The sequence below is a fragment of the Lissotriton vulgaris genome, chromosome 3_1 (assembly GCF_964263255.1).
Source record: "Lissotriton vulgaris chromosome 3_1, aLisVul1.2, whole genome shotgun sequence".
Taxonomy (NCBI): Eukaryota; Metazoa; Chordata; class Amphibia; order Caudata; family Salamandridae; genus Lissotriton; species Lissotriton vulgaris.
The window spans coordinates 2,085,075,708-2,085,093,746 of NC_141689.1; the positions used below are offsets into that span (position 1 = coordinate 2,085,075,708).

General features: G+C 48.7%; 1 protein-coding gene across 1 annotated transcript in view; it reads right to left on the bottom strand.

Annotated features, from left to right (window-relative positions):
* The window catches only part of EXOC1L (exocyst complex component 1 like), a 138,404-nt gene that overhangs the window by 83,131 nt on the left and 37,234 nt on the right, over positions 1-18,039 (bottom strand). Inside the window, exon 2 of the mRNA XM_086963347.1 lies at positions 6,015-6,145. Within this exon, the coding sequence (XP_086819473.1) occupies positions 6,015-6,145 (131 nt within the window). The remainder of the gene's footprint in view (positions 1-6,014; positions 6,146-18,039) is intronic.

Consider the following 18,039-nt stretch of genomic DNA (forward strand, 5'->3'; position numbering starts at 1 on the left):
GCTTCTAGTGTGGTGTAAGTGATGCACCTACCTACACTATGTGTTACCTACTGATCCCTTGCTAAGAGTTGCAGCCAAGGTGTGCTAAGCCTTGAGGAGCTACAACAGCTGGTTCAGTAGAACTCAGAGTATTCTAAGCTTTAGTTATATGTACCTAACAGTACTTTATGTGATCTTTCAACAAGATATTCTTAGGATACGTGTGGTAAAACAACAGCAAGCTCAAATCCCAACCGCTGCTCACCAATGTGAGAAGGTGGCTTGATATGCAGTGCTCACTATTCTAGTGAACACTATGTATCAGTCCAGCAACCCTTATTGATGATTGGTTGTAAGTCAACCTTATAGACCAGCTATCCTAGTAGCATGGATACGAGCAGTCTAAGGCTAAAGACTCGAGAGGGCGTGTTAAGCCAGCTGTTTACCACACATATACCCCTTGAACACCAAGTGAAAGGACACCACACAAGTGTTATGAAAATAAACAGTTATTTATTAAAGATTCACAACAGCCCTGTACTCTTTATGAGGACAGGGTACTAAGCACAAACCAAAACTCTTACAAAAATACTTAAGTTAGCACAGTATATACAAATGCCCGAGGGGCACGGGAAACCATATACTCTGAAAGTGGAATGCGAAATTCCTAGCAGGTAAGTACAGTACTAATAGCTTTTGGAATCGCTAGGACTTGACTAGGGAATCGTTAGATTACTTCTAGGAGGCCTAGGGGACTCGGGTGCAGTGTGTGCACTCTCACGCGAGATGCGGACAAAAGTCTATGGTAGCTAGAAATTGAAAAGTTAGTGTTCTCGGGCGAACCCGACCTGGTAGGGAGAAAACGAAAGTAGATTCTGACCCTTGGATAGTGAGGCTATGCTGGGGCACCGAAATGCCGAAGTTACCTAGCCCAGGGGCTGCAGCTGCATAGGTCTGAAAAGACGTCGGGAATCCTCGTAGACGGACCAGGAGCCGGAAGAAAAGATGCTGGCCGGTGACCAGTGAAGAAAGTTCAGTTGGATCCAAGCCTGGATCTCGAAGATAGATGACACCTGAAAGCAGAGGGGACCAAGTTCGAGACTACTAGCCAGTAGTCAGTGGGCACCAGGAGGGCACCGGATGGTAGCCACCTCGACAAGGTGAGTGGGTGACGCTTGAGCTCGAAGATCTCACGGACCAGGAGGCATTGTCGGCGACCAGGATGGAGGATCGAGCTGTCCCACGAAGATAGAAGCTGTCGGCGTCGCTGGACCCAGGATTGGGCAACAAAGCCTTGGCAAATTCAAGCCCACGCGGTGGACCTAAAATGGCGTCTGGAGTGGACCAGGAGGGTCCGGGGTGCCTCTCTTGAAAAAGGAAGCAAGGGCCAGCCTGGAGCAACCAGACCAGCAGCAGAGATGTCGTCGGGCGTCGTTTAGAAGGCCACAAGCCAGCCGGCTAGTAGCCAAACAACGCGGTGCACAGCAAACAGCAGAAGGGCCCCACGCAGATCGTGGAGATGCAGGGAGGCTGACCTTGGGTGCTGGAGCTGCGCAGGGTCGGGGCTTCTCGGACCCCAAAGCACTCACCAGTGGAGGACACGGTGGGCTTGCAGTAAAGATGTCGTGCAGTCTTGGCGATCGTCGGTCCCTCGAGGTCTCGTCGCACTCACGGTTCTCAGCTTGGCTGTAGAGGTGAGTAGAGGTCAGAGGTGCCAGGGAAGCCGGGTCTCGTCGAGCTGGGTCGTCGGATTCGTGATGAAGGACTTGCAGCAGACCGCAGTGGTTCTTTAGGAGGGTGCCCGCTTGATGCAGGGTGACTACTCCTTAGCCACAAGGGAGAATCTTGAGGAAGAAATCTTGATGTCCTTTCGTAGAAAGTCGTGTCTTGATTCCAAAGATGATCTAATTTGAACAGGGGGCCCGCTCCTATCTTTATACTAAAAAAGGGGGCTGACCCGGTGACTAGGTCCTGCCTATGGGTGGGACCAGGAGGGGGGTGGTTACACCCCTCTCCCCTGCCGGACTTCCCCAGGCCAGGGGCTGGTGTGCCCCTGGAACTGGTTCTGACTGGCTTATGCGTAGTGAGCACCGGGGTGCCACTCAGCAGTCACCTTCCTGAAAAGCCCTGCCTACCCAGGATACACAAAACCATGTCTGGGACGGTGCTAGCACCGCCCCGGACAGGAAACCCTTTGTCCAGGCCTCCCTCGCTGGAAGGACTCCCAGCAGCAGGAGGTCAGACTCGTGTCTGTGGTGGCAGCATCCATTTTGTGGAGCTGAGGCTTCAGTTAACTTTAACCGGGGTTCACAGTTACATACATGTCGTGTCCCTCTAGAAGGGTGGAATGCTAACCCCGTCGCCAGAATTGGCGAGGGGTTAGTATTCCAATTCGTATGACACCTTACTCGACATGTTTTGATAAAGCAATACCAAAGATAGCATTTAACCGCGAGGATTATAATGCACTTAAGAGTATATGGTATGCGATATCATGGAACAGCTATTAGGACTTGATTCCGCAAGCTGCAGACAGGCTCAGCTCATGCCAGAGCACCATCTCACACGATTCCAAGCACTCTGCCTTCAGGATTGTCAAGGCCTGCCATAGGAGTGACTGATAGGAATCTGTGTGTCCATTTTAGGGTTAGGTATAGGTATACTACACCTACAGCAAAGGGTGATTACACGACTTTGCCCCAGCTGTCATGCAGCCAGTTGTGTCAAATTTAGGAGGCCAGCCAGGGGTGGCATAATACATGCTGCAGCCCCTGGCAGCCCTGGGTACACCTATGCCCTGAGTTACAGGGTCTGATAAGGTGGCCCAGTACCAATTGGTAGATGCACCTAGGGTACATGAGGTAATTTAGAAAGAGAACAGCCAGGCTGTGGGTCTGATTGGCAGGCCCACAGCCAGAGAAAGTCGTAAACCAGTGAAACAAAAGCAAAAAATCTGGGTGATCATAGGATTGCAGACCCTACTCTCCTACACATGGGTGCTGTTTACCACATAAGGGATAATAGTGGAGAAGTGTGGCTCACTGGTTAGAGCAGGCAGACCCTGAAGCAGAGGTCAGACCCGGGACCAGGGTTCAATTCCCGACGCGGCAGGGTCTTGAGCTCAAATGTCCATGGACTCGATAATTCTCACTTCGGTGCCTGACCTAATCATGGGTTCACACTCTGCAACTCTGGGCATTAAGCTTGTTTAATCTCCACAACGCCCCCCCCCCGCGGAGCGATGCCTGGCTTCCACCTTGGGGATGCCCTCTAGGGGCTATCTCACAAGGAAAAGCCAGGATGGGTTCCCAAGGCAAGCGCGGAGATACCCCTTCGGGGGTCGATTCAGGCGCTATATAAGAAACATAATAATAATAAGGGATGTTTATTATAGACGGAGATGGAGACTCTATGGCTTTTGGCCCCACCATGGCAGGTTTCTTAGTGTTATTAAAATTAGGCTGCTTAGGCTTTTTGCCCCTGATAGCTGCTCCCGTCCACTTCCTTTTAGGAAAGGCCCCTTCAGTTTGCCCACGTTGGTTACAGGGAATATTCGACTCTGTGCTGCATACTATTGTGTTGGTATCAAGATTAATCGGTGGATTATCTGACATTACTACCGATTGTGACAATTCTCCAATCAAGACTTTTTTACCCATATCTTGCGATGATTTAGCATTAATCCCGCTCGGAAGCCCTACTGTAACGACCCTTTGGGGCAGATGCTCAGGTGTGCGAGCATTTGGCAGGGGACCCATCGAGGATCTTTTAGCAAATACCGGCTCCTGGGAGAGACGGCGCTCCGTTAATACAATTTCGTGTTCCAGAACGGATGCTTTTTCTTTTAATGTTTTGTACTGAATATGTATAAGTATTGCAATATTAAGCCAGCCATGTGGGTAATGTAATCTATATGGTTTATTTTCAAAAGATGTTTGGTTAAAGGAATCTAAAAAACAAAAAACAAATAATATAAGAAAAGATTCAAATGCCATTAGTAAATAAAGATAACTAATGTAGCCAAAGCACTAGATTGATTTATGGTCTTAGGGGTATCTCATGTTTATTCATTGTGTAATAATAACAGTAAATGCTAATAAGATTATTTAAGACATCAACAGTATGTCCCTCCCGACCAACCATCACAATTCCCACATGGGTGCATAGTGAATGCTTAAAACGTCAGTGATCAATACAACACAGCAATAACCAGGGTCCATTTCTCTTAGTCAAGTAGGGCGCATGCTACCATAGGAAGGTTGCGGGCATGGGCATTCAGTGGGTGCTGTTGGATGTTCTATAAGGTACAGTTTGAGAGGGTCCCATATGTCCCGAGGTCGGGACGAGAGGGGGAGGAGTTTGGCATATGTATGTGTTTGTTCTAGCCAAAGTATCATATGCCCAAGCCATTCCTTGAATGTTGGCGCTCGGCCCCTGCCCCACCTAGAAGCCACCCTCTGTCTGGCAAGTAGTGTGCTAAGTGCCACAAATTTGCGCTGTGCCACTGGTATCACCTCGGCATATCCAAGAAGCGCCAGTAGCGGGAATCGTGACATTTCTAGGAGTGTCATGAGTTCCAGTGCCGCGAAATCCTGCAGCCAGAATGCATGCAACACAAGATGGAGAAAGTCAGCATTCTCTGCCTTGCATCTGTCACATTGGGTCGTGTCGCAGAGGCCGTATCGGTGTAGCGGGCCAGGGTATAATAGAGACGATGTAAGAATTTGTAGTGAGTGATGCAGAGTCTGCTGTTAGAGGAGACAAACTCAGTCTGTTTACAGCAATAATATGTTCATAAAACTTACCTTCAGCCCCACAGACTCCAGGTCATCTATGGCGGTGAGCCGCATGGCTGCCCTAGATGTAAGCATCTGGATGCAGACTTCTGCCATATGACTTGGAGCTGCCCACAGTTATGGCCGATCTGGGACGCTATGATCAATAACCTGAATGCCACCCTGGACCGAGCTCTTGCTTGTACCTTGGAGGTCTGTCCCTTTGTAATGTTTAATAGACCCCGAAAGCGGAAGGTGTGCTCAACTCTCCTAGATTTGGCCTTAGTGCTTGCTAAGAGAAGGATTGTGATGGCCTAGAAGTCCACAATGAGACCGGTGGTAGGCATCTGGGTGAAAGATGTCACCATGTGGGCCAGGCCAATGAGAGGGCCTTGATTCCAGAAGATGCTCGGGTGCAGAGATAACCGATAGCAGGGTTGTGGACAGAGGTGTTGAAGGCCTGGGAACATCCAGAGGGTGACATAGAGGGGGGCCCCAATGGACAGGTTGGGCCTGATGAGAGTGACAGGAAACACTCCCCTGTAGACACTGATGAGGAGGGGAGCAGGCACTAGTGGTGGAGGTCTGATGTACCCTCTGGTTTCACATCCCCTCCTTTTGCTGTAGTCCTACTTGCTGTATGCTCCCTCTTTGGAATTCCTGCTTACTGTTCCTATTGTCTGGGCTCTCCCATTGGCTACCACGAGGGTATCCTAACTCTCCCTCTCTGAAGTTTTAGTTTCCTCGTCATCGACTAGCTTGTGTGATCCCTGAGACAGCTTGGCTACCTGTTTTGTTCCTAGTTTTTCACATGATGGCTTCTGGGATTCCCCTTCCCCTTGCTCCTGAGTTCTAGTCTACATACCAATGAGTCTTTGAAAGAACAGGTACACTTTCGGGTCCCTGCATATTCTGCATTATATGTCACATACTGATTAGGACACCAAATACGGAAAACGGGGTGGATTGATTGGATTATTGCATTTGTACTAGATCAGTGGACTGTGTCTCTCTTCTGATACACGGTTGTCTCCACTGGTTGAATTTCTGGGACCATATATTGTATTTCTGTTGCATCTCCTCGATAAGCCATGTTCTTTGTGATGATGCATACATTTTGACATGTCAAGAACCGAGAGTATTGTTTCTCATAAATGCCAATGAACATATGTTTAAAGAAAATCATAGCATGTCGTTTATTGTTACAAATGTGTTTACTCCCATAGCATTGGTATAAAAGTTATTGTTTGAAAAACTTACAGCGTCTGCTTCTTTTCCATCGATCACTTCTAAATCCTTCAGATACCATGTTCGGGTTATTTCATATTTCTCATCAAGACCTATTCTGTAATGTTTCACCAATGATATATGAACTTCCTCACTTGTAGTCACTGTAAGAAAAATCAAATCTGAATAAGTTATTGCCTAAAGTTATTCATGTGAAATAACATAGCTGGCTACTAAACCAGTCAAAGTCAAAATACTAGAAGGCAATACCAGGTTGCATATGTTGAAGTTGCTATGATAAAGGCATGAAGCACAGACTCATATTCCGTATTTTAAATCTTGGCTTCAATTCTCAGTATGAATGGTACATTATAAAGTAACCTCTTTTCTTGGAAACATTATGGCACTATAGCAGTGAGTACTCCCTGAACATCCTAACTTGCTAATCAATGTAACTGCCTGACTTCCCTGGAGCTCTGCCATACTGTTCGTCTGTCTCTGGTCCACATCCCTCTTCAACAGGTATTCGATAACCCAATTTTTTTTGTTTCCTTTCCAGATCCCTTCTTCCCCTTAGCAGGGGCCGCTCTAGGATCATGGCGGCCCTGGGCAGGGAGCGTAGGTAGGGGGCCACGGTAAAGGGGTTCCGGGCGGGGCGGTCAGGGTGTTTGGAAGTGGAACAGAGCCGGAGGCCGCCAAATCCCTGCCAGGGGCCACCACGCAAATAAGTATCCATCCTCTGAGGATTATTATATTAAGGATATATATTGGCGTGGCGGCCCCTGGAGTTTGGCGGCCCTGTGCAGGTGCACAACTTGCACATGCGTAAGGCCGCCCCTGCCCATAGATCTTTCAATCTCGCCGTGTGTGAGGAGTCATAGCAGAGTCACAGACCCTGTTCCCCCCAGTTGCCTATGGAGCAGGCCCAAAGGGAATGACTAAGCCCGCAAAGTCTAGTCAGTAGAAAATATCAACGACAGAGCGACCATAAGGGCTGATTTAGAGTCTGGCATAGGTATACATGAAGGATATACTGTCCACCTTATTACAGGTGCATTAGGGTAAATTGCACTTATAAAAAGGCTGCAGGGATATTTGTCACGTTTGCGATGGAGTACCTGTCCGACAAACCCTAATTTAGGCCCATAATATCAGAAACAGGTTGCAGCAGTAGGTAACATAGAGGTACGGGGAGAGGTGTGGGCCTGAGGCATGTTGAGTCCGGCTAACTGCTAGAAGGGGCTGCTGGGCAACTCAGCTGCAATGGTACACAACCAATGTACTTTTGCATAACTCCAAACCCACTTTACAAGTTGGATCGTTTGGTGATAGTCCAGTCGCTACAACATAGCATTTGGTCTTCACACTCTAGGTGCATTTTAATAGTTGTCAGCGGTAGAAGTTAGAAGAGGAGAAGCGCCCTTATCTTGAAATCTGACCACCACTGGAGGGAAGACCTCGCTGGAAGAGACCTCAATGGAGGATGCCACTGATGCAAAATCCCTTCTTCTGAACAATGACTAGCAGATTCTACAATAGACACTAAAAGAGTCCTACAATCCATCATGGTCATATTAACAAACGACTTGATATTGCAATGATGTTTGATATGGGGAAATCTGGAATTTACGGCAATGAGGATGGTGCAGGGGCCAGCATTGAAGGGACTTTGCACATCGAAAAGATAAAAAATGTTGTGGAACTTGCAGCACCCTTTATATTTTGAATGCTATGTACACAAGGAAAGGTCAGCCAAAAAAGGTTTCTATGAGGATGACAATCACCTTATTCTGGACAGTGTGGCAAAACAAGAGATGCTAAATGAACACAGTTTTGAATATCAATAAGTGACGCCTACGCCATTACCCCTCGTCCATGCCTGCAGAAGTGGAGCTACTCACGTTGAAATAATGCCAGCATTTGTAAAGCGCACAGCTACCTCCAACGGAGGTGTCCCGGCGCTGACCGTATACCGCTTAGGAACCCTTCCTGGTTTTTCCCTGACAAATGTCCACTCCTTGGCATCCCCAAGGTGAAGCCAGGCATCCCAGCGCTGTTGGGGCCTTTGTGGAGATTAAGCAAGCTATCAGTGGAGTACTGATAACACTGTGAATCAAATAAGACCTGGGACATCTGCTGGCCTGCAATTGTTGAGCCCACAAACTTTTGAACTGGAATAGGGCAAGCACTGTTGTTGGTTATCACCACTTTATGTAGCTCATGAAATACTCACATGAGAGTTCTGGCAACACTGCTGAAGTTGATGGGGATACACATGTTTGTTAAGATGGCAATGTTATGGTTTTATGTGGTGTGTTCCCGGAGTACCCGATTCTCAGGTCATGGAAAACTAACAGCTATAGCACTGCAAATGCTAAGGACGGGCCTTAATGGTGGACCGATGAGTAATATCTAGCTGAAGAGGTATTTAGGTGAGCGATGGACTAGGTTGGTAGCTAGAAACCAGTCAACCTGTTAGTGAAATGCTTATTAATTCTCAAGTAAGCTGCAATGGGTATATTTGTTTTCTCTGGGAGTGAGAGTGATGGGGCACTTACAACGGTTCTTTGGGGTGGGGAGAATTTGGGACAATGTGAAGTTATTTGTATATTTTGTTGGATGTCAGCAACTAAAAGACACAAGTTCGGTCTGGCAGGTTGACTGCAACATCCAGGGGATAGATTATTAAACCGAGGGCCCCAGAAGGGGCATGGCCCTCGTCACCAGCCGACTGGACTACGGCAACTCCTCTCTACGCCGGAACCACCGCCAAACTCCAGAAGAGACTCCAGCGGATCCAGAACGCCTCAGCACGACACATCTCCGGACACCTTGTGGAAAGTGAGCCCATAATCCTAACGATGCCCAGGCTGCTGGCGCAAACCGCCTCTCAGTTCCCATTCTGAATAATTACCAAATAAAGAGACGGGCGCTGGGAGCAGGAATCAAGAACAGAGTTTATTTCTCATGAGGAGAGCAAGTCATTTCGGACACGAAACACAGTGTCTTTCGGGAGGTGCTCTAACAAGTGAGCGTGAGACTCTGGTTTTTATACATTTGCTGAACATTTGATGATACAATCAGGTCAGTGTGTCGCAAAAGGAAAACATTCCTATAATCCTCGTGATGATCCTATTCCACATACATTCACAATGGGGACCCTTGACCTGCTGATAAGAGGGGAGGGCAATCATGCAGCTGAGTGTGTCGTAGGATGTGTGCGCCTGATCATGGCCCAGGGGGTGGGGTGGCTAGGCATACAATAAGGGCAGTAAATGGTATCTCCTGGCTTAGGCGATGGCCTCGGACATGTGTGGTCAGCCGGACTCGGGGGTAGGGGTCATCAAAGGAGTGGTATTCATGTCTGCGTGGACAATCGCGCGTGGAGGGAAGGCTCGTCAACAGAGGGACATTCATGGAAGGGGAGGAGGTGCTGGTCAGGCGCGGCCGTGACTCGCAAGGACAGGGCTTTGCGGAAGAAGAGGGTTTATGACTTGTTCATGTGAGGAGAAGGAGGGGGGACGGGGTGCGTGCAGGACCAGGGCCGCGCAGAGAGGGAGAGAGAGAGATCTTACGACCTGTACATGGGGGAACAGGGGCAGCCAGATACAACTGGGGGGGGCCATGTCAGCTGAGGCGAAGGATGCTTCTTCGAGAGGGGAATGGAGAAGGCCTGGGTCAAGCAGGAGGGTTACCTTTCACATCAGGGTCGCGCAAAGGGAGTGGGTTTCATGGCCTATACATGAGAGAGGGGGTGCAAGATACGCGCAGGAGGGAAGCTGGGGAGTCTAATGGGTAAAAAGGGCCATGGTGCCTAGAATGGCCGTGCATATACACAGGGGTACGGGCTCTTACTGGCAGGGTGATATAGTCAATAATTTACAGTATCCATGGTGCTCACAAGGAGAGGAGTGGGAGAAGAAGGGGAATGAATGCTGTCTATGTACATCGAATTTATCAGATTTCACAGTCGCCCCTTTTTACATAGCAGCAATCATTTTTACAGCTGATGACATTACAGGCAGGCAAGCATCGATGACGAATTAGCACTTTGTCGATACTAACATGTGGCGTACAATCATAGACAGTTTAAGGTGAAGGGAAGAATGCAGTACATACGAAATTACATTTTCGGTGTGTTCCTGACAGTTAAACGCATTACATAGCACAAGGCTTTCTGACTTAAAAAAAAACGTGACCAATGGACCGTTTTGACCAGGCAGTTGAGAGCGGAATTCAGTTCGATACACAGTATTTCTTCGTCACAGTGTCTTTTTATCAGCGAGCCATCACTGGTAGGCTCTAATCCCAGTGCTTGTCGTTGGCGCTGTTGAGCACCGGCGATGGAGCTATGGGTCCAGCTCGGTTCTATCCTGGCGCGTTGCAGGGTACGGTCAGTCCTCTGCTGTTAGACCACAGTCCTGTTCCCTAAACAGTCCGTTTGGCGGCGCCTTATGCTCGGCACCTAGAGTTCTGTTGCAACACCCTCTTCCCACATAATTGCAGCTCTTTCCTTTGGCAAAAAGTCACGTGGGAAGGTGGGTGGATGTCGTTCAAACAGTCAATGGGAGAAAGAGTGAGCGGAGTTGGGTCAGAGTTCCTGGGACACACAAAAGGGACCAAGGGAGCAAAGGATAACAAGCAGGCAGGCCCATCAATCAGGCCCAGAGAAGGGGGACGGAGACTCCAGGCACACGTGGGTTAGCAGACGGAGGGCTTCAGGTCGGCCCGTCATTTTTCATTTTCCACGTTGAAAGTGCTGTCTCGTCCGTATCTTGTTGCTCTGCAGCTCCACCTTTGGTCGAGGTCACACGTGTCCCAGGATCTGTAGCCAGGCTGTACGTCACATCCGACCCATCTCCTTCGGTGATCGTGCATCTTTGAATGAGTACAAGACAGTGTTTTAGAGAAATGGCAGAAGAAGATATCTACGCATGTGAATTCCTCCCTCAATTTTTCGCATTTGAGTCCTTATGGTCATTGGTCACAGTCAGAGGTCTATTACCAAGCAGTGCATGTGTCAGCATTCCTACTGAGTTTATGGCAGGTATATTCATTGGCCCATTTATGATTCAAGTAAGGACAAGATAATATTTCCATCAACTGTGCATTACATCATTTTCAACATTAGCGCAGCATTTCCCTTCAGAACCGGCTAACATTTTCAGACAGGGCGGGGGTGCTATCGTCGAGTGTCGGGCAAAACAAGATATCCTCAAGGGTCAGCAGCTACCCATGATCATTATGTTTATACCGGGGACAACGGAAGCGGTTCTATCAAAAATGGGGCGGGGATGCTTCAGGCGCTTGCGCTTGGGTGCAAAAGGGGTGGGGCAATCTGGGTATTGGGTGTCAATCTAGACGTTGGCGTTCGTCTCTGAAGAACAGACATAGGATGCCATTGACATACAGTTCCCCTAGAAATGGCCTGATTTGGGGGACTTTAGTCGTCTTACCTGTCCTTTCCTTCTTAGCCAATTCAAGTTCATTCATTTTGCAGAAAGGAGAGGCAGTAACATGGCAAGATACAGTCATTTTAGTTTTGGTCAATTTCGCTGAACACCTTCGTGTTCAAATACGTATCAAATCGGAGTGGTGCCGGTGGGGCACAATTTTACCAAAAGGATGGACAGAAAATAGGGAGGCTCTCAAAGAGAGTGAGAGTCGTCCGCAGTCTAAACGAGCCATTCGGTACACGTATGACATGTAAGGAGAGAGAGAGAAAGAAGGGTGGAGAGAGAGACGTGTACGAAAATAGGTCATTTAGTGCGTTCACAACACGGAACAGCAAAGGTCAGGTAACATGCAGATATAGACAGAGGGGAGACATATATTCGTACGTTACACACACACAAACTCAGACAGGGAAGACGGCACATGTATTACACATAGACAAGACATTCACAACAAGACGGGAAACAATTGTTAGTCTACAACATCTGTTTTTTATATATATATCCTACATATCTTTACTATCCTATTTATCTACGTGCTTAGCTCTTTCTGCCTTTCCCCCCTTTTTCTTCTCGTTTGTCACGCCTGTGAGCGTTCCCAATTACCAATACTCACACCTCCGTTGGCTGATCGGAAATTAACCTGGTCATGCTAGTTACCCATGGTTGGATCTTAAACCATTTTTCTGTTCCCTCCTGTGGTGGGAGGTTCTCCAGGCTGAGGCAACGGCAAGTATTGATCGGGAAAAACAGTCGGACAGCTTGGCTATATCTGCAAGAGTGTGAGAAAGGGAGTAGTGCATTTTGAACATCGGCGACATTTCTAACTTCCTAGGCGGATGGTGCCGTGGCAACCCTTACCCGTACAATTTTTCTTTTTGTCCTTTCCCTACCTAGTCAAAACGTCCAGTCATTTCATCTAACGCGTCTTTTCTAGTCAATTTTATTTTTGTCACTCAGTACCTGTCCAGTCTCTATGTCAGTCCATCCTCCCATTGCTATGCTCTAAGGAGGAACAGTCATGTTTAAGTCTACGTCCTTTTAAAAAAACCTTTATTTGTCCTAAGGACCATGCTCACATTCCCCTTCTCCCCCTCTCGTCGGCGGTTCGGTCGTCGTCCATCCATACATCAGCCAGTGTTCCGACGTGACCTGCAGAAGGGAGGAAAAAGAAGGGGTGGGGGCAACATTCAAAAAACCTCATCAACGTGCAGTAATCCGGAAACGCTTTACCTACCACATACTCGACCTATTTTCACGTAGTGCATTTCCCTACCATCACGGCGTTTAAGCCCAGATGGACCAGAAAGGTCAGACAGATAATCATTGACGATCTGTGCGACATGAGCTACTTGGCCGTAACCTCTTTTCATCGGGTACAAGGGCGGCGGTCAGGTGGCATTTCTGTGGTGTCGTTTTTAGGGCTTCTAGAGCACCTTTCCGGCTGCCTGTCACACATAGTGTGGTTGCCAAATATCGGGTCCTTTTTAACCTTTAGCCTTCATCATACTTTCTCGTTGCTCATAGTAGTAATTCATTCAAAACTCATTAATACAATCCGCTACAATGATGCTTTCGTTTCCAAAATACCTTTAATAAAAGAGGGTTGACACATAAATACAGGCCTACAACCCGGTGGGCTAGCCACGGAGCAGATTGGAGCTGTGCATGGGAAGAGCGAAGCTGGTGGCAGTTCATTGTATAAAGTGCGGCAGTGCAATAAAATCATATTAAACTCTCCTTCAGAGCAAGTATGATGCATGTCAGTAATTCATCTTAAATACGTTCATAAATACATCGTCCAATGATCATTCATTTATACCAATTCATTTCCCAACTCATAAACAGTACCCATCCTTAAGTCAATTCATTGTTCAAGCACATACTCAATACCCTTCATATTTACTTTCATTACCCAAACGTTATATATATCTCGGTGCAAAAAGCTTGCGCGATCAGGGTGCAACAAAGTTCATTAAAAACGTCACATTTTGCGTCGGCGCCATTTTGGGTGGGGTCAGGCGAGTTCTAGCACAGTCAGAGTGTCTCTAGTCTCGCAAGGTTGGCCCAGAACTTTCCATTGGCAGTTCAGAAAGTCTCGTGCAGTGTGGTTAACAGTCTAACAATGTGGACCATGAGTCAAAGAGTGGGAAGGGCGGCAACAATTTTCCTACCGGGTCTTTCTGGTGTTCCTCCGGAACTGAACAAGCCTGTGCCGTGGCGGCATCTTAGCCATTTCCGATCCAAGTCTGGTGCCGGCAGGAGCAGCACCGCTGTCGTGGTTCCCAGCGAAGGGGACGGGGGCACCCATGCAGAGGGTCGGGGGCCCCCCGGCTCTTATAGAATCTTCAAGGTCGAGGAGAGGCGATATGGAGCGTGTGCCCGTCCTGGGCAGAGGACCTCTTTTTGATGTTGACCCTTAAGCGAAGAGTGTTGGGGTGTCGCTGGAAGCCTCCACCTGGAGGGAGGTGGGGGAGGGTCGTTCGCGGCACCTCCCCCTTCCAGCGACCCCGCGCCGTTCCTCGGCTCCATAGTTTTCGACATCGGCCGTGCCAGCCATTGATGATGGGGGGGGGGTGGTCGGCGGCTGAGGCAAGACAGCCCCCCCCCTTCCCTTGGCGACATGTGGCGGGACTACCTTCGACTCTCCAGGGAGCGTGGAATGTGGCAGGACTGCCTATACCTATGAAGGCAGGCGGTGAATTTGGCATGTGGCGGGACTATCTGATTTGCCGCCGTTCTTGCCTTGGCTTCGGCTCTGGACCAGCAGGCGATGGCATGCGGCGAATTTGAAATGTGGCGGGACTACTTGATTCGCCGCCGTTGTCGCCTTGGCGTCGGCCTTTGGCAAAAGCCGGATCGGGTGAGAGAGAGGGGTGGTCGGTGGCCGAGGCAAGACAGCCCCCTCTCTCCCCGCGGCCTGCAGGGCGGCAGAAGGGAGAAGACGGAGAGGTCCTTGTCATCCTTTTTGGACCGCCTGCCCAACATCGTCTCCTTCTGACCGTGGGCAGGCGAGTCCCTCGTGCCTCCAGGCCTCGCCTTCCGGATGGGCGTAACCGCGGACCTGTTGCACTTCGGGAGCTTCCGGAATGGGGGTAGGTACCTATTGAGTTGTTTCTATTTCATGTGACCGTTATTTGGGCGGGGCGGGCAATGAGGCAGACATGTTGGGAACAGGAACAGGCAGTGAAGCCTAGCTACCTCGTGGCTATGTTCTGATATCGAATCTTTTCGCCTTTTTACATTTCTTATTACGAACTACTTCTAATGTTTCTTATTTTTGGTGAAGTCAAAAGCTCATCAGGGGGTTACTGACTTGGCCTGATTTCTTTTTATTTTTCTTTCTCTTCCTTAGCGTGTTTCGAGCTAAAGCTTTTTGTTAGTAGGGAACGGTGATCACTTCATATTTTTATGTGTCCTTTTCACTAGGGGGGTACATCTGGACGGACCAGACGAGTCCCCTCCAATAAATGGTCCGGGGTGGAACGAGATTATCGATCAAAAAGGGGAACATATATTCCTTCATTAGGGTATCATCCTGGACGGACCGAGCGATGTACTTCCACTTACTAGGGTAGCCTCCTGGACGGACCAGTCGGTCTATTTCTACTAAATGGCCCATGAGTAGAGAGCATATGTCCTCCATAAGAGTAGTCTCCTGGGCGGACCATGCGAGCTACCCCACAATAACCAACCAGTGGGGAGTGGGTAGGACTGACGAATTCACAAAGGGGCATAACCTACCCTTTTCTACTTGCAAAGACTAGACAGAGTGTTTCTATTTTACGTTGTTTGCAAATAGAAAATACCTCAAACGAAACAATTCCTGGAACAACAATGTCCAGGCAACCAACCAATCAGTGGGGAGAAAAACAGGCATGACGGATTACAACGGGGACAAATGTCTGCATTACCTGCCCTTCGCTATCCAAAAAGGAAGACAGAATATTTCTATTCGTCTCAGTTTGTAGACAGGGAAGATCTCAAAGAGCAACAATCGATTATTAATCGATTTCAAACAATCAGTGGGGAGAAAAGTAGGCATGACGGATTACAACGGGGACAAAAGTCTGCATTACCTACCCTTCTCTATCTGCAAAGAGGGACGACGTTCCTATTCGCCGCTGTTTGCAAACAGAGAATGTCTCGTTCTCACAAGAGAACCAATATGTCAAGTAGCCCTCAAAGCTAAATGAACCAATACCAACCAATACAATATCAGTATACAAATACCGATTTCAATACAAACAATCAATCAATCAGGTGGATAGAGCCACCCTACCAATCAGGCGTAAAAACACCCTACTTAATCTTACCCGGACCGGACCATACGGACAGTTCTTCGACTCCTTCCTCCAGCGCCCGATCGTTCTCTTACTCCATGTAGCATTCCTGTGGGATTCCAGTCAGGACAATAGGTCACTCAAGAGAGGTCCGTTCAGAATTGGTGAAGTTCTGTCGATCGGCAGCCGGGCTAGGGCCCTCTCAAGGCAGGCATACCCCGATCATTTTAGACGTTCACTTTTTCGTCTGGATCTCTCTTACCGAACCCTATGTCACTGATGGACCCCGCGTTGGGACGCCAATTGTGGAAAGTGAGCCCATAATCCTAACGATGCCCAGGCTGCTGGCGCAAACCGCCTCTCAGTTCCCATTCTGAATAATTACCAAATAAAGAGACGGGCGCTGGGAGCAGGAATCAAGAACAGAGTTTATTTCTCATGAGGAGAGCAAGTCATTTCGGACACGAAACACAGTGTCTTTCGGGAGGTGCTCTAACAAGTGAGCGTGAGACTCTGGTTTTTATACATTTGCTGAACATTTGATGATACAATCAGGTCAGTGTGTCGCAAAAGGAAAACATTCCTATAATCCTCGTGATGATCCTATTCCACATACATTCACAATGGGGACCCTTGACCTGCTGATAAGAGGGGAGGGCAATCATGCAGCTGAGTGTGTCGTAGGATGTGTGCGCCTGATCATGGCCCAGGGGGTGGGGTGGCTAGGCATACAATAAGGGCAGTAAATGGTATCTCCTGGCTTAGGCGATGGCCTCGGACATGTGTGGTCAGCCGGACTCGGGGGTAGGGGTCATCAAAGGAGTGGTATTCATGTCTGCGTGGACAATCGCGCGTGGAGGGAAGGCTCGTCAACAGAGGGACATTCATGGAAGGGGAGGAGGTGCTGGTCAGGCGCGGCCGTGACTCGCAAGGACAGGGCTTTGCGGAAGAAGAGGGTTTATGACTTGTTCATGTGAGGAGAAGGAGGGGGGACGGGGTGCGTGCAGGACCAGGGCCGCGCAGAGAGGGAGAGAGAGAGATCTTACGACCTGTACATGGGGGAACAGGGGCAGCCAGATACAACTGGGGGGGGCCATGTCAGCTGAGGCGAAGGATGCTTCTTCGAGAGGGGAATGGAGAAGGCCTGGGTCAAGCAGGAGGGTTACCTTTCACATCAGGGTCGCGCAAAGGGAGTGGGTTTCATGGCCTATACATGAGAGAGGGGGTGCAAGATACGCGCAGGAGGGAAGCTGGGGAGTCTAATGGGTAAAAAGGGCCATGGTGCCTAGAATGGCCGTGCATATACACAGGGGTACGGGCTCTTACTGGCAGGGTGATATAGTAAATAATTTACAGTATCCATGGTGCTCACAAGGAGAGGAGTGGGAGAAGAAGGGGAATGAATGCTGTCTATGTACATCGAATTTATCAGATTTCACAACCTGAGAGACCTGCACTGGCTCCCGGTCAACAAGCGAATCACCTTCCGTCTCCTCACCCACCCACGCACACAAAGCCCTGCACAACCAAGGCCCAGGATACCTCAACAGCCGCCTCAACTTCTACGCTCCCAAACGCCAGCTTCGATCGACCAGCCACGCCCTCGCCGCCGTCCCACGCATCCGAAGAGCCACCACAGGGGGAAGGTCCTTCTCCTACCTCGCCGCCAAGACCTGGAACTCCCTCCTGACCCACATCCGCCTGACCCAGGACCACCTCGCCTTTAGGAAGCAGCTCAAGACCTGGCTATTCGAGCAGTAGCGGACCCCCCCTCCCCTAGCGCCTTGAGACCCCCCGGGTGAGTAGTGCGCTATACAAATGCTTTGATTGATTGATTGATTGGCCTTTGAAGCAAGGGATAAGTAAATCACACATATGAGTCAGAATGCCATCCCGACAATGCTGAAAAGTTAAGCCAAGTTTGAGTAACATGATTCTATGGCTGACACGGTGCTAATATTTCAAGAGATGCAGCTGCGTCTCCAAAAGAACTTGAAATCCGCCCGTAATAGGTTTTCGTATAAACAACTCATACCCCAGCAGTGGTTTGATTATGGAACATAAAAGTTTAAACTTCTAATATGACAGAATACTGATAGTGCAAGGAAGTTTATTTGATAACCAAATCACGAGCCAGATGTATGAAGACGTAGCAGTTGCAAGCCCTGCAATTAGCTAAATTACAGGGTTTGTGACCACTAACTGGCTTATTGATGTGTACTAAACCCATTTAGCGATTCTATGATAGGTTACTAAATTGCTAAATGGGTTTAGATATGCATTACAATTCGCTATTTGAAAGTAGCATGTTTAGAGCATCCC